This window comes from Gymnoscopelus braueri, assembly GCF_963280865.1.
Source record: "Gymnoscopelus braueri genome assembly, chromosome: 6".
In the NCBI taxonomy this organism is placed as follows: domain Eukaryota; kingdom Metazoa; phylum Chordata; class Actinopteri; order Myctophiformes; family Myctophidae; genus Gymnoscopelus; species Gymnoscopelus braueri.
Window position 1 is genome coordinate 38,782,393 of NC_137607.1, and position 18,095 is coordinate 38,800,487.

The 18,095-nt window shown below is 41.8% G+C and overlaps 1 protein-coding gene across 1 annotated transcript; it reads left to right on the top strand.

The window, feature by feature from the left end:
• The first annotated feature begins 222 nt into the window (after positions 1-222).
• Positions 223-5,317, top strand: LOC308087051 (uncharacterized protein). Its single transcript, XM_080430705.1, has 2 exons — positions 223-464; positions 3,025-5,317. The coding sequence occupies exon 2, from the start codon at positions 3,032-3,034 to the stop codon at positions 4,736-4,738; it is 1,707 nt and encodes a 568-aa protein (XP_080286831.1). The 5' UTR covers positions 223-464; positions 3,025-3,031; the 3' UTR covers positions 4,739-5,317.
• The last annotated feature ends 12,778 nt before the right edge of the window (positions 5,318-18,095 follow it).

Genomic DNA, 18,095 nt, shown 5'->3' on the forward strand with positions numbered 1-18,095 from the left:
ACACACACACACACACACACACACACACACACACACACACACACACACACACACACACACACACACACACACACACACACACACACACACACAGCGTTTTCCAAAAATGCATGCAAGCATATGTCCACAAGCACGCGAGAGGCAGTGAGAAACAGAGGGGGCAGAGGGGCAGACAGACTGAATGCTAAACAGTCTGCTACAGTACTAGAGGTTTGATTGAGGAGGACCATCAGATTTCATGCATAGACAAGGGGGAAAAAACCCTGATGAGGATAATAGAGTGATGACGAAGAGCAGAAAAATGTGAGGATGTGAGGTTTCAGAGAGGACTGGAAGCTCTGATCATAGCCTCTATGAAGGTGAAGAGAAGAGGAGGGAGTTTCATCAGAGGATAAAAGATAACTCACTCCACAGCAACTCTCTTTCTCTTTCTCGTTCACTCGGCACTGGCTACAAGAAGCAAGGTAAGTTCTGCAAAACATCATGTGGATCTAGTTATGCTTAATTTGATGTGACACATTGTGAGCTCGTAGATTGGGTTTCTGCGGCTGCCTGACACCGGCGAGCAACTAAGTATGAATCAGACTTTGTTTTTGTTGATGTTAAGGAATTTCATCATGTAAAGAAATGAGAGAAAGAAATAACACATTAAAGAAGCAAAATAAGTAAAACAATCAAACATAAGTTGACAAGTTATATTGTAAAGAATTTGGTATTTTCATAGTGTGCTTTGGTCTGAATACTAACATTACTTAAACTAAATAAGGTCCACTGTAATGCAGTCTGTAAATGAAAGGAAATACAGGACTTGCTTGAGGCCTAAAGATACAGTAGTTTAAAAGCAGTACAAATTAAAATAAAAAGTTTAAAGTAAAGTAAAATGTTAAAACAAACACTCTCAGTTTAGGGCATCGGTTGCTAAGCCCTCGACCTTCCTTCCTCAGTTCCATCTTTTCATGAGAGGCAAAGTGCTGATCCTTCAGTTATGGAAATGGAAAGGGGGAAAATCACCGCAATTAATGATGTACTGGAAATGCTTTAGCCATTACACTGTACAGTGTACCATAGAACATTCCAGCCAGGGCCAGTCCACAGCAGACAGTGGTTTTGGTTTGACTGGGACATTTTACACTGGGTGGGCGGGAGGGGGGCATGCTTTAGCTTATGAAATCCACATTGGTGAGGAGTCACCCAAAGGCAGTACACGCTACACAGCCCTCCAGATGTGGAGGTTATGGCTTGACGTGCAGAATAGCGATTCAGCCACAGAGCTGGGAATGGAGTTCGCAGTGTGTCACTTTTGTGAGCGCCCCTAGGAAATTCTAGAATTCCCAATTCCTGTCAGTGCTTATCTCTGCGGTTGTTTACTTTCAAATCACATACGTACAGTTAGACAAGCTGTGTTGACACAGTCCTTCACTGTGACTTCCATAACGGATATATAGTAAATGGGAAAGATTGGAGATAGGCATAGCAAAAACAATTAAAGACCTTTCTTCTTGGACAAAAGAACAGGGAAGGTGTTATGATGTAAATGATGACGTGACCTATTGTTGTTGTTATTATTGGAGGTGATTGGGTAATAAAGGACATCATGTAATGTGTTACAATATTGTAATGACACTTGGTAGATCATTTTTTAAATAATAATAATAATAATAATAATAGTGTTTGCTTGCCAGTACAAAGCCATTCCAACCCATCACTTGTCCCACATTCAAAATAGTGGTCATAAAAAAAGAACATAATGGGAAACACCAAACTCTATTTCATGGTCCCACATCTTTGATGTATAACAAAAAAGAAAAGCCAAGTAATCCAAAGTTGAGCTCAATGGAAGGCAAAAGTTACCTCTTTAGAATTCTCCATCCAAAGACAGGTCTGTCTGCACTTTAAAGCAGCCCAGTCACTGAGGAAATAACTTGAGCCTGCCAACATGACTTTAATGCCCAAGCAGGATTTGAATGGAGAGTCCACCAGAAGCATCATTACATTGGCAAGGCTTTGTATACGTTTCTGTCACCTGTGCCATTACTAACACAGCACAGCCACAGCTACAGCCTAAATATGCGCTGAGAGACAGTCTAGCTGATGTAGCTATTCCACAGAAATCAGTTTACTTGTGGGTACGAAACCCCATGTCCATGAAGAGGACATATTACAGAGCTCTTATAGTAATCTGTTTTTTTCATCCATGCGTACAGACTTAATGTGCAGTTATGGTTGTCAAGGGTAGTGACACACTTAGCTTTGAGAATGTTGTACAACACTTCCAGCAACAGGTAACAAATTGGACAATGTCCAAAATGTATTCAGATGTTTCTGGGCAAATATATATAGAGGTTCCTATTTCATAAATGCTTAAGAAGCTACTTGAGCTTTGTTAGCCATTACAGCTACACTCTGTCTCACTGCATTGAGATGGCAATAAGCAAATGTAGATACAGTGAGGACGTTGCTTTTATACAACTGTTCCCTTTGGGAGAGGAAAAACCACACCAGATTCCTTTCTTTTCCAATGCAGAAAACAAAGGAACATTGTGCATCCATTCTGAGATAATAATGCAGCAGCACAATGAAAACAATGCAAATAGCTACTGTAGCGCATCACAAACACACACATTCTTCAAAACGTGTGTTTGGGTGCAGCAGTGAAATCCAGCATCGCCCATGAATGGCGTGTTCCACAGAAAGGGGAATTACAATGATGTTGTTATGTGGGTTGTTTTGTATTTACCTGACTTTTTTGTTTGTTTGTATTTTAACAGCCTGTGAGGAATATCAGGTTACAATAGGGGCTTCTAAATATACCGTGACTTTTTATGGCATACTGTATACTGTCACCTGGACCCAACGGGAATCTGATCCTCCACATAACAAGTTTTGAAGGATACTATTTTAAGTCATGGGAGACACATGCTACTGTACTACACTACACTGTGCCACATGTATGTAGAATATAGCACTGGTTTATGGGACTGAAAAGCTAATTCAACCTTTTTCTCCTCTCTCTCTCTCTCTCAGGGAAATAATGGAACGGTCAATCACCCTTCACCTGCTCCTGCTTCTCTGTTCCCTCATCGCTGTTGTTTTGGCTTGTCCTAATGGATGCCAATGCAGTGAGAACAAAATCCGTTGCAATGACATATCAGAGTTCCCCACAGCTCTGCCCTCTTCCACCAACAGCCTCTACATCTCCAAGGGCAATATCTATTCATTTAAACCCCAGGATATGGCAGATTTTGCCAATGCTCTTTCAATCTTTGTGGTTAAAGATGGTGTACTGAGGGAGGTACGGCCAGGCACATTTGACTCAACTCTTAACTTGGGTGCCTTGGCGTTCACTGGCACAGAGCTGCAAGATCTTCCTGACGCCTTGTTCCAGAACCTTGCGAAGTTGGAGTATCTGACTCTAAGCAGCAATCAGCTCCTGGTGCTCCGCCCTGGCTGGTTCTCCTCCCTGTCTGCTCTGAAGATCCTGGACCTTAGCAAAAACCTCTTTACCTCCGTACCTGTGGAAACGTTTCGCCCCCTCTCTGAGCTGCAGTCTCTCATGTTGGCAGGGAACAACATCAGCCAGCTCGCTGGGGACACCTTCAAAGGCCTTTCCCACCTGAAGATCTTACGTCTCAACAAAAACTCACTCCAGCAGATTCCTGCTGGTGCTTTTGATGAGTTGGTTAACCTGGAAGAGCTGTCCTTGCAAGACAACCTGATCTCTTACCTCCACCCTGACATGTTCTCTAAAACTCAGAAACTTCAGAAGCTCTTCATATCCCATAACAGGCTCACAGCTCTTCCACAGGGGCTCTTCCTAAACCTGCCTGGACTATCCCAAATCTCCCTTTATGAAAACCAGCTGGAGAGTCTCTCCCCGGGGGTGTTTGGGCCCATGCCCATCGAACAACTATGGCTGTATGACAACAGGCTGAGCCGGCTAGAGGATGACACCTTCAGGAACCTGACCAAACTGAATCTGCTGGTGCTGAGCCGCAACCAGATCACCTACATGTCTCCCTGGGCTTTCAGAGGTTTGGAGAAACTGAGTGAGGTGTCCCTACACACCAACCTACTCACAAAGCTGGAAGCTGGCACCTTCCGAGGTTTACCCAGCCTGGTCAACATCTCGCTGGAGCACAACCTCATCCATACCCTCCCATTGGGCTTCCTCCAGGGCGTCAGCCAATTGGGTGAGATTGACCTGCGGAACAACTCCCTTTCCAGTCTGCCTCGGGAGATCCTGGATGAGCTCAATGTGACAAGGGAGGTTCTCCTGCATCAGAACCCTTGGAGGTGTGACCAGGACATCCTGCCGCTAAGAAACTGGCTGAGACAGCACCCTTCCAAAGCCAACCACAGCCTAGTGGTGTGCGACACGCCCCTCGATCTGAACGGTGGCGAGATCGCCGCACTGACAGACGAGGATCTGCCACCTCTCACCTCTACTGATGAGCCCACGGTGATCCCAACAGATAAGAGGAGGAAACCCAGCACACCTCCCCCCAAGAGGAGCACCGTCTCCCCTGCTGTCGAGGCCACGCCTACCTCAGACCAGGGGGAGGACACCAGCAGTGGACACGGGGAAGAAGGGGCCGTGTCCAGGAATACTCAGATCATCATCATTGCGGTGGTGTGCACTGCCATTATCAGCAGCACCATCATTGGCCTGGTGTGTTGGCGGAAGAACAAGCAAGAAAGCCGCAATCTGGGCCGCAGAAGCAAGAACTCTGTATTGTAGACCAGACCAGTGAGACCACCCAAGTACAGCTCAGCTACCAGTGAACTTTTAAAACCAACATCACTCTGATTACTGTGGCCAAGGATCATTAGCGCTGTGGCCTGTTGGAGAGGATAAGAACCATAAAATGCATATCATGATTTTTAATAACACAAGTGCCTGGCGGATCCGTTCACCACGACCAATAATTACACTGCTCAAGAAAACAGATTTGCCTCTGATTAGCTTTTAATGTCTAAATCAAAATAGTCCATCACAAAAACAAAAACATTGGATGATCATCATATCACAATATCACTCATTTGAATGCAATCTCAATTGCTTTTAGTCTGGATTTCCATTTATATGATGTGTCGGTACGAGACGCTGTACCTGAATAAGACTGCTTTCATACTGTCCAACAGGTCTGTAATCTTTTCCCTTAACTTTAGAACTGGAAAAAGAGAAAAGGAAAAAATAAATCTATGGATTTATGGAACAAAAAGATACGGTTCGATTTGGAACTACTAATTTTATTTTGCCTTTTCACTGTACCATGATGTAATGCAGTCAATGGTTTTAATATTTAACACAAAATGATTCCATGCTTTGAATAAAAGCTAAACTTTTTAACAGTCTGAAATCATTTCTGAAATCAACAGATGTGTGTTCACATATGTCTTGAAATAAAAGGATTCTAAGCTTGTAAAAGATAATTACTTTAAATACCTAAATTGTAAGTTGAGTTACCTGATTGAAATGATGAAATAATGCTGTATTATCACATTTTGGCCAGCAATGTTGTGGAAAGTAATCTTAAACAAACTCAGTTTGACTCTAGTGTTTTTGTAATGACAGTTTAGATACAAATTATTCTATGATATAGTAAGAAGCAAAACAAATTATATCATCAGAGTAATGTTACATGGATTTTACAAGGAAAAAACAGTATAGAGAATACATTAATTTCATATTTTATCCACATTGTATACAACACCATTATGATAATATATGGAATGGCTTCATTCAAACACATTCAGAGTGTGTTTACATCTCAATGGGTCATGCTGAGGATGAGGGGCGCCTCACATGACTCCATAATATGTCACACTGACTGGACCTTTTCGTGGGGAGGATCCTGTTACTACTCTGGTGCATTTTCTATGTCAGAGTGGTTTATAGCTTACATGAAGGGAAGGAATGTAGGCCACACACCCATCTAAGTTATCTCTAACTGTCCACTCTACTAGGGCAGTTTTTATATACAGTGTATATATGTAGAGAGAGAGAGAGAGAGAGAGAGAGAGAGAGAGAGAGAGAGAGAGAGAGAGAGAGAGAGAGAGAGAGAGGAAGTTTAAAACTTTTCAAAAACTTTCAAAAATAGCAAAAGCAGAGAGGCTATAGTTATTAGGAGGTCATTGGCATGGAAACGTTTGGGAACCCCTGTACTGGAACACAAATTGTGGGCCTTCATTTAAAAACAGCAAATTTACACTTCAGAGAAAATATACTACATGATGTTCATCACTCAATTTGCACTCTTGCACATGTCGACTGTATTTTGTCAGCAAACTGACAGTGATGTTCCCTAGTTAATTTTATGTTCTAATCTATGCATTTAACCTAGACCCACTAGCTAGGGTCTTGTTTTTTAAAAGATTTTAAAGAAAGGTTGTCGCATTTTAGAATGAACCGCTCTGTTGAGTTCTTCTTTATCAAACTAAAAACTACAAGTGCTTTAGAACTTGACAGGCTTGCTTATATTAGATACAATTTCTAAAATAAACAAGGTAACAGCCAACATAAATTATATTATATTATTATCATACTCTCTAAAACGCTGGTTCCCAAAACACTGCTCTAAAACACATGCATTATTATTATTTTTTTCATTCCTCCAGTGACCACATGAAATACTGTAAAACCAAAGTATCACATTGCCAAAACACAAGCACAACAACATACAATATTTTCAAACCTTGGTATGGCTTTGACGTCACCATATGATTTTGATGCAAAAGACTGCCATCTAGTGGAAAAAGTTTGTAATACGGCAGGAAATGTTTCAAATCCCATACTTTGCTTCAATATACTTAAACGTAAATAAAATAGAGTACATTTCACTTAAATAAATATAAAATTTGTTTTTAACATGATGCAGTACTTCCTAGGATAATTAATGAATATTGACTGAAATAATGGATGCATAATAATTCACCTCAAAGTGGGGTCCCAAATACATAATCCAAAAGTACATATCACTTTGAGGGTCCTTGACATGAAAATGTTTGAGAACCACTGACACTGAGAACAGTGGTTGTTAGAATCCCTCTATAATTCTGTATCTGTTGTAGCCTATATCTCAGACTCTGGCCTGATCATTATCGAAGATGTATGTGGAGAACCAGGAAGTAAAACCCCAAAACAATCATTCACACTAATTACACATGTGTGCCTGTGAGCTGGTTGAAACGGGTGGAATTAAAGTTGTTGTTTCTGTTCTTCATGATAAGACCTGTTTACAGTGTGCTGTGAAAGCTGACTAGGCCATTACAGTATGTGGATGACACAGAGCTTGACCTTTAAAATGGACCCATTGTTTGTATTTATTGTTAGGAGAGGATACCTTTAACACAATGCATTTCATGAGGCATCCCTGAGATTCTAGAACTCACACTCTAAAGCTTAGTCAACCATTAAAATACACATGCAAACGGTCAAATATTCATTGAATGAACTGCAACTGCTGCTGAATAATAATCATAATAATAATCATAATGATGATAAATGGGTTAATTACATTTCTTTTAAGAAAACTTGAAATTGACAGTGATTATTGTAAATAAGGCAGATAAATAAATAGAATGAGCGCTGCACAACATGCTGCACAACATTTCTCTTATCTCACATAGCAGAGGCCTTTTGACGCCACACCCCACCCCACAGGGGCATCCAACACACTCCAGGCCCTCTGACCAGATACAGTACATAAAAGAGATAACATAACCCTGTTTCGCTCTGTAACTGAAATAACCTTCTATAACACGTCTGGGGCAGCAAATGATAATGAGGTAGGTCATATTTTGTGTGTTTGAAATAACGTAAACAAATTTGTAATGGTTACATTTGATCTACACTTGATACGCTTTAAACTATTCACTTTATTAGTGTGAGAGAAGGTGCTTTAACTGCCTCCTAATACAGTTTACATTGTCAACTGTCAATTGATTTATCCCAAACTCAATACGAAATCTTTGTTTGTTTCTCTCTATAGAAGAAGCATGCCTGGAAGCAAAATTGTCCTATTTTTTCTGCCTTTGTTGTTTGAATATTCAATTTCATCTCCAAAAGAATGTGATAATGACATCGAATGTCCCAAGGAACACCAGATCGTTTTTGATGCACGTACAACTGACATACCACGACTTCTGGACTCAAAGGTGACAGAGGTGTTCTTTGTGAAAAGTCATATCACTGCCATCCCTGAAGGAGTCTTTAATGAAAGCACCCAGCTGGAAAAGGTGGACATCATGGACACTCCACTTACGTCTATCGAGCCTGGTGCTTTTGAGGCCTTAGTGAACCTCAAACAAATTGAGATTTCCAGTACTCCAATAACATCTGTCCCAGTGGGAGTCTTTAGGGGCCTCGGCAATCTAGAAAAGCTTGTCCTAAAACTCAACAAGATCCGTCGTCTAGACCAGAGGTGTCAAACTCATTTTGATGTCCGGGCAAGATTGGTCAAATGGTGACTTGAGGTGGGCAGGAACCAGTTGCGGACGCACATGCGCGCTCACACGCATTCAGTTATACAGCATTGTTTTTCAATCTGTTGTCTTGTCTTGTCTTATTATTATTATTATTATTATTATTATTACCCTTATTATAAACCATTTTAAGTAGAATAATTCAATTTGAAATTAAACAATACCTGGTAATGTGTGTGGGTGGTTAAATAATTACATTTATAGAACAGTGGTGTAAAGTAACTAATTACATTTACTCAAGTACTGTACCTAAATATTTGAGTTTTACTTTACTAGAGTATTTCCAATTTCCAGAACTTTTACTTCTACTCCACTACATCTCAGTCACTGCTATAACTACAGTATATCACTTTAAAAAATGTTTTATAAAGATTAGCTACTTTAATTATTTACATTAAAATCAAACAATGCAATTTGTAATGAGCCCATCCATTTGAAATAGAACAATTAAATTCATTACCTGGTAATGTGTGAGGTAATGTGTGTGGTTATGGTAATGTTCTCATGAGAACGGCCAATAACATTTACATTTTTTGTTTCTGTTAGCTAATGTGTGCCAACATAAGTGTTTCAGAAAACTGTTAGGATTTAGGAGACATTTGTAAAGATTTCCATGATTTAAAAAAAATAGCAGATCTACAAGCTCATAGTGCGAGCTCCTCCTTTCTCAGGGCAAGCTCCTGAGAAATAAAAGAAGCAGCTTTGATACATTTATACGTTTTTAACACGTATATGATTAATGCTTCTAACTACCTATTACCATTATTATATTTTTTTATTATTGTGTGTGTGTGTGTGTGTGTGTGTGTGTGTGTGTGTGTGTGTGTGTGTGTGTGTGTGTGTGTGTGTGTCAGACAGACAGACAGACAGACAGACAGACAGACAGACAGACAGACAGACAGAATACTAGCCATTACTACTCGACTAGCTGAATACTGTTAACGAGCCAATCAGCCAGAACAGTCCACAGCTGGCTGTGGAATGTTGGCTGACTACCGGGCCATTAGAGGTACTTGCTGCAGCCAGTGGGGGAGGGGGGAGAGCTGCTTGGACACTCAGCAAGCCAACGTGCAAACTCCGACTCTATCTGTTAGAGGTAGTATCAATTCACTATTTGTAAAAGTATTTCGCGGGCCGCACTGGACCTTTCCGCGGGCCGCAAAATGCCCGCGGGCCGCGAGTTTGACACCCCTGGTCTAGACAAAGGCTTGTTTGATGGCCTTAAAAACCTAAATGAAATCCAACTGCATCTTAACGAGATAGAATACATAGAGGAAGGGACTTTTGATGATCTAGAAAGCCTTACGTTCCTACATTTGGCCAAGAACAATCTCGCTGCCATATCTTCAAGTCTGTTTTCTAACCTGAAAAAACTACAGACATTGAGACTCTATGGAAATCACTTGACCTCCCTTCCTGAGGGGATATTGCACAACATTCCCAACCTGAGGGATTTTAACTTGCAGGCAAACAAAATAACTGAATTATCGCCCAGTTTGTTTCAACATAAAGCTAAATTGGCTAAGCTGTATTTGGATGGGAATCGTCTGACTGGGTTACCTCAAGAGTTCTTTGTGGGATTCCCGCAGCTTAAAATACTGACTCTAGACGATAATGAACTGACTAGTCTACCTCCAGTGCTCTTTGGAGAAATGCCCAAATTGACTGAGTTGAGTTTTAACAAAAATAACCTTAGCACTCTTCCTAATGGAATATTCAGCGCTCTGAAGAAACTTAAAAAGCTAGACCTGTCTAAAAATCATTTTGAAACCTTGTCTGTTGAATATTTTGAGGGCCCTGAGAAGCTTACAGAGCTGAATCTAATGAACAACAGGCTCAAGTCACTGGATGCAGACTTATTTGAAAAACTAGTATCTCTGTCCACCCTGAGGTTAGCTAACAACAACCTTCAGACTCTTCCTGAGGATATATTCACACCTCTACCAAAACTTACCAAAGTCTATCTCAACGGCAACCCTTGGCATTGTAACTGCAAACTGATTCATCTGTACCAGTGGATGAAGGCCAACTCCGATAAAATCAGGTCCACTACACCTGAAGTCTGTGAGCATCCAGAGGATTTGAAGGGGCAGGAGATCATGTCGCTGACAGAGGATCAGTTGATATGTCCCACGCCTCCCCCTCCTACCACGATTATCACCACCACCATTCCTACTACAACTACCACCACCACCACAACCACCGCTCCACCCACAACCACCACACCGATAACTACTCCAACTACAACCACACCATCTACAACGACCCCCACCACTACACTAGTACCAACAACTACAGCACCAACCACCACCACTACACTACCTACCACAACTACAGTGCCAACCACCACTACTCTACCAACAACTACAGCACCAACAACCACCACCACACTACCAACAACTACAGCACCAACAACCACCACCACACTACCAACAACTACAGCACCAACAACCACCACTACTCTACCGACCACAACTACAGCATCAACAACCACCACCACTACCACTCTACCAACCACAACTACAACCACCACAACCCTCACTACCACTACGACCACAACTACCGCACCAACTTCAACGGCACCCACCACTGCATCAACGACCACTATTAAGACAACTCTCCCAGCCACCGCCACCACCAGGAGAGCAACGTCACTGCTACCTCCACCTCCCACCACTCCAGTGATCTTCACCTGCCCCCTGGAGCCCATGCCTCTGCAGGCATTACCGTCTCACACTCACCCGGCCACGAGCAAAGAACAGCAGTGCAAGAGACAGCTGATGATCTACAGCACCCTGTTGGTGGTGGAGATCATCTTCACGGTGGTGCTGGCTAAGCACACCCTCTCTCTGTACCGTCTGCTGCAGTGCAGAGAGAGGCTGTCCAACAGGATCAACCTCACCCGCTTCTCCTACAGGAAGGAGGTCATCCTCAGGCCGCTGAGAGAGACAGAGACCATAAACGGCATGACTTTGAACAAACTGAAGGAGTATATGGATGAGAGAGGATCCATGTAAATTACTTGCACATGTGAAAACATGTGAAAACAAGGAAGTATGACATAAGATGTCATGTGTAGACGGGTGACAGTGTGAAGCAGGTCAGTCCCTGTACGGGTATCAAGAAGACTCACTCCAAAACCAACTCACCCCATTGCTAGGAAAACTCACTCCGGAATACTCACCCCACAGGGTAGGAAAACTCACCCCCAAGATTTTCGGGGGTAGGAAAACTCACCCCAGGACCTGAGAAAACTCACTCCGGAAAACTCACCCCAATGGTTTTTAACTTTGTGGAAAACTCACCCCAATGGTTTTTAACTTTGTGAGCTTTCCATTTTCACAGAATGCTTTCATAATGTGATGGTGAAAAATGGTTTAAAAAAAAAAGAAAAAAGAAAAATTCTTTCTTTGAAGGTATATAATTACCAAATTATGTTGTTCAATTATATTTAGCTAATTAAAGTGCTTTAAATACAAGGTAGATTTCATCAGAAAAGTGAACATTCCAATGTCAAATTATGTTGTTCAATTACATTTAGCTAATTAAAGTGCTTTAAATACAAGGTAGATTTCATCAGAAAAGTGAACATTCCAATGTGTTTATAATCAATGTGTTTATAATGCAAACAAATACTAACTTAACAAAGAAAAATGAAGAAAAACTCCAGTGAAGGTAAAACACAGGTATAATGTTTTGTTTTCTGTGTGAACACATTTGTGAGAAAAGCTTTTGGTAAGAATTATTGAACTTTAGTTACTATTAGATATACATTTCACTATTGTAAGCATTATTGAACTTTAGTTACTATTAGATATACATTTCACTATTGTAAAACATGCATTAAACACTTTTCCCTATTTTTACCTAGGATATTTAGTTACCTACTACTTTGCTGGTATAAATGATAACATTATAGAACATTGCATTGCACACATGAATTGTTTGAGAACTTTAGTTTTTAGAAATATTACTTTTGGTACATTTTGATGCCTTACTCTTTGTGTGTGTGTGTGTGTGTGTGTGTGTGTGTGTGTGTGTGTGTGTGTGTGTGTGTGTGTGTGTGTGTGTGTGTGTGTGTGAGAGAGAGAGAGAGAGAGAGAGAGAGAAAGAGACAGTGAGTGTGTGTGAGAGAGAGTGAGTGTGTGTATGTATGTATGTATGTATGTATGTATGTCTATGTATGTATTACGGTACAGGCCAAAAGTTTGGACACAACCCTGGCAAACACCATCTGATTCAATGTGTTTCCTCCATTTTCATGACTACAATAATCAGGCCTTCATGGTCAAATATCTGCTTGGAAATCTCTGCTTAGGAGAGGCAACAAGCAGAAGAGATGTTTTGGGCCAAGAAAATCTTGCCTTGCCTCTTGCCTCCTGTCTACATGGACAATGATGACAATATTTTAAACACAAAAATATCATTGAACGACATAATTTGGTAATTCTATACCTTCAAAGAAAGAATTTAATCCAGTATGGATTAAACATGTCTCATTATGAAAGCATTCTGTGAAAAAGGAAAGCTCACAAGCCGGTAGATGTGCCTTTTTTAAACATACAGACTTGGTGTAGAGGGGAAAAGTTAAACCCACCCACAAAACAAAAACTCACTGTACTTTACACCATTGAGTTTTTCTGGGGTGAGTTTTTCTACCCCCGGGGTGAGTTTTCCTACCCCCGGGGTGAGTGTTCCGGAGTGAGTTTTCTCAGGTCCTGGGGTGAGTTTACCCACCCCCCGGGGTGAGTGTTCCTAGCTCCGGGGTGAGTTTTCCTTTTTGAGTTGGGGTGAGTTGGTTTTGGAGTGAGTCTTCTTGTATTCCCTGTACGTCTGTGGGAGTTTTTTTTTTTTTGCGAGGTCAGGCATGTAGTGGGTAGTGGGATGTGTGATGCTTGTGTTTTCTGCCATGTAGTTGATTGATTTGGCCAGCATTGGTAATGCAAGACATGAGTTACAAGAATATGTAGTTGTTACCTGATAAGAAGTTGTTTAGAATTTGTTATTACATTTGTAATGTTTACATTACAATTGATTGGGATTCTATTGCAATATTTAACTATTAAGAATTGGTAGGCCTACAGTAAAACATCTTGGTAATAAGCACAGATGGACTTGAGGAGGTGTGGTACAAGAATCAATATATCAACCAATAACAGTTATTGGTTGATATATTGATTCTTGTGTTTCTCAACCTTTTTGGTGCCAAGGCACACCTGGCATAGCCAAAAGATCCCAGGGCACACCTAGATATACGGTGTGTGTGTGTGTGTGTGTGTGTGTGTGTGTGTGTGTGTGTGTGTGTATATTAGGGCTGACCCAAATAACTCGAATATTCGAAGCTTTGTTCGATGGCACAAGATTAGAACTTTTTTTTTAAAATCGAGTAATTGGCCGTTTTTTAAATTTGATATTTTTTTCTCCAAACATGTACAAATGCAAAATATAAGGTGCTTACCCGCTTGCCCCAAATGTTAACTAGGTGTCCGGAGTATTTGTGCAATGTATTAGTCCATATTTTTCAATAAAGAAGTGTTTTAATCCCGTCTGTGGACGAACGCCATTTCCCCCCCTCGTTTAATTTCTGTTTACATTGAGTGTAATTCCGGCTTTCACCGGATGCGCCCCGTCAGTACTACCCATTGGGAACTTCCGACAGAATCGGTCACGGACGGGATTTAAACACTTCTTAATTGAAAAATATGGACTAGTATATTGCACAAATACTCCGGACACCTAGAGGCAAGCGGGTAAGCTTTACTGGTGACATTCCAGGGCGAACTGGGGGGGTTGTGACTGACAGGCTGCGCGTCCTACGTTACTGCCTCTGATTAGCCGAGCTCCTACATGCTTACATGACAGTCACAACGCGGGGAGGCGGGACATGGGCAGTGGAGAAGAGTGTGAGAGAGGAGTTTTACTAATTTATTAAACATGTTAAACGGCAACGCCGATCCGCGCGGATCAATGCAGCTTTCTGCGCGTTACTAGGCTACTGCATTTCTGGGTAATTTGAGAAATCTCTGCAACTTCTAAGCGACGAGCTATTTGCCCGAGACCCAGGGCCGGATACAGAAATTATTAACTGGGGGGGCATTAATAAATGCTGGGGGGGGGGCGGCTTCCGCGGCGGCGAAAAATGTTTGCGTTTTTTTTCCAGTTTTTTTGGCTGTTTGTATATAACTGCTTCCTATTGTTCTTTTGGGCTTGTTTTCCTAGGCTTCTTTCTCTCGCAATATCTGGCGACACTGCCCATGGAAAATCAGGGCAGAGGATTATTTGAATTGTGCAATGATACATGATGGAATATGATTAAGGATTATTTTGATTATGGTAAGCTCATATTTCATATCATAAGAAAGATTTTTCTTGGGGGGGCAGTCAGGGCATTTGGGGGGGCATTGCCCCCCCTTGCCCATGCCTAGATCCGGCCCTGAGACCAGACAGTGGTAGCCGCGAGTACGAGAGAGAGAGTGATTTGAGCGTCAAGGGACCCTACAAATAATTCGATCCTACGTGGCGTAATCCACTTTCGATTTAAAACTCCAGTGTCTTCCAATATTCCTGGGATTTTATCTTTTGGAAACCTTCCAACTTCCATATAGTCCGTGAGCCAGGGGGGTTGGTCATTATCATCTGAGGGGATTAATGCTCATAGTGATTTTTGTAAAGGTATGCGTGTCTAGAGTTAGAAAATATGTGATAGCATTGCACCAATGGTAGCTTTATGGGTGCGATCATGCATTTTATTTTATAACACTAGGTGAAAATGACATGGGTCAATATATGAAAACATACTACTTAACCCCCCCCAAAAAAACTATAAAAAAAGGTTTTTCAATTGGTTCCGGTACCTCTAGGCATGCTTAAAAACATACAAAGAAATCTAGGAAATTATATGTATCGTAAAGCCATCATTTTCAAGATGGCGTCCAATAAGGCTGCCAGGAGCTTAAATGGATTTATTATACTGTTCAACCTAGAAAGGTGGTTTTGATGTCTAACCCTATGTTTTAGGGTTCAAGAAATGTGGCTCAATCAGTGAAATTACCATCAGTAAATGATGTATCGCCAAATCAAAGATGGTGTCCATCCCAAGGTGATGCTCCATTTTACAAAGTTATGTTAAAAACAACAAATTGAATTGCAGTTGTGTGAGGGAATCTGTGAACTCATATGAATAGTGATTCATATGGGAACCTGGGGGGGGTCATAGGTGTAGAATCTATTTCTAATTAGTGTGGTTGCCCGAATGGGCAACCAGACTAGTACTCTACCGACTTTATTATTCCACTTTCTAGACGCGGTATTTCTCCCACAGTTTATTTTTCCAAATTTTGTGCCATATGTTAAAATGACCGGCTTCACCGGGACCAGACTGCTTGTACTTTGCTAAGAGATTGGTTACATAGTTTAATTGATATTGATTTATTAGTGCATTAAATTTCCCCATCCACTTTAATGGGAAAATGAAAAAACTCAAATTCAAGTATTTTTTTCTCGGAAACCGTAAGTGCTAGAGTTAAAAGACTTTGAGGGGAGGTTCATAGTTTATTGTTAAATTATTAATAAAAGAAGTACACCAGTCGGCCACATGGTGGCGCTATAACAGCCCACTTTACCTTTTGGCCTATAACTTTTGAACCGTAGGTTGTAGAATGAAAAAATCTCTACCCCTGGATTCCTTGGGTCATGACGCAACTCCCCATATAGGCCACGACGCGTCCCAGAATTGCGACGCGTCTAGTTCTTGTTTGGTTTTGGCTATTTAGACCCTTTTTCTCCCCAATTTAGTCGTTATGCCAGTTTATTCCTCCCCACAAACTCGTTTCTGTGTTTTTACTGCTGCTGTATCCTACTGACTCACCTGCCAGTTAGGAGCCCCCACCGGGAGGACGTAGAGTCTTCGTCCTACTTCGCTAATTGTGTTCGTGTAGACGCTCGACAAAGCTCACACTCGACCCCCTATAATTAGCCTACTGTCAGAACAGTTCCACGGACTATACCATCGCTACATCCCTTCACGCCACCCTCTCATGGAGCTGCTGTGGAAAGGGTCAGAGAGTTCAAGTTCCTTGGAGTACACATCAAGTATCACCTCAAATGGGAGACACAGACACACATGAGGAGTAATTGAATACACACCGCTTCTTGTACAGTTCTTGGAGCGGGGGGAGCTCGCCTTCCATTATGTGCTCTGCCGACCGCACCACTCACTGTAGGTTTTTATTTTCTCGGGCAGCACAGTTTCCGTACCAGGCTGTAACACAGCCTAATAGATATAGCCTTCAACTGAGCTGTTGTAGTACAGCCTGAGGATGCAGGGTCCTACATTCACATATTTTCACATCAGTAGCCTGTTTGATATTTTAGCCTTAAGTTTTAGATCAGAGGACCAACAACTCTATAGGTAAAACGTGGTGTAGTCCGTATTAAACTTTTAAGGTCTTGACACAGCACTGGGCACTTTAATTGGCCTGTGTCGGGCTGAGGCTCACACATACAGCCGGATGTCCCATAATATCTTGCATGTGTGTGTGTGGACAAAAAAGGAAGTGAATTGTGCAGAATACAGGCAAAAAAGGGAACAGAAAACATGAAAAAACAAACAAACATTGGTCTATAGGGGCGATATAATAAGCACGGACAGACTAAAGCCTCATTCGTCCTATTCACATTATTCTTGGCCCTTCTCCGGGCGGCGCCATTGCCCTTTTCTGCTGCTATATTCAATATCTGTCCACTTCCTCCCTAGTAGGCTACAGGTGTGATGCAGGTAATCAGGGTGTTGCCAGATTTTGCAAGTGGCCAGGTTTATGAAAACAAGCCCCCAAAAAAGTTTTACCATTTTACATCAGCTATTTGAAAATAGCAGATCTACAAGCTAATAGCGCGTCACATCGCGACATGTTGTGAGCTTGTAGATCTGCTATTTAAAAAAGAAACAAATACATATTAATCCGGGGGTCCTTGACATGAAAAAAAAACACTGGCAACCACTGGTTTAAAAGACATTAGGAAGCAAGCCAAAATAAGCAACTACGCTTAAGAATCAAGCCCAAAGTCGCTTATTATAAGCAGCAGGCATGGCAACACTGGTAAACAGGAAACGCATTGCTCCCCAACGCGTGCTTCAGGACTCCACAGCACTCCTGTCCAAGGCCACGCCCCTTGAACCCAAACACGCCACCCGCGACCGTCTTGAGCCTGGCGAGTTGGGGCAAACGCTCTACCCACAACATGATTTGGGGCAAACGCTCTACCCACAACATGATTTGCGATTCTGTGCCTATCGGTACATAACTAAGATGGGGCTGAGTAGGCTCAAGCAAACTTCGCAACGTTCAGCACGACAACTCGCGCGGTGCTTCTCGTGGCTCAATTTCGCCCTCCATCGCGGTCCAAAACTAAACTTTATCGGCGAAAAAAAGTAGTCCGCGGTTGTTGGAAAAAGTAATATCTTAAGCGGGAGTCAAACCCGGGAGGTGTGGGTTGGGAGTGTAGTGATTAACGGGGGCCACTGTGAGGCCTGTGCTGAAATCAGGTATTTGGCCTGTATTAAAATATGACAATGCCCACCATTCCCAACTCTTCTTATGTAGAGCGAAAGA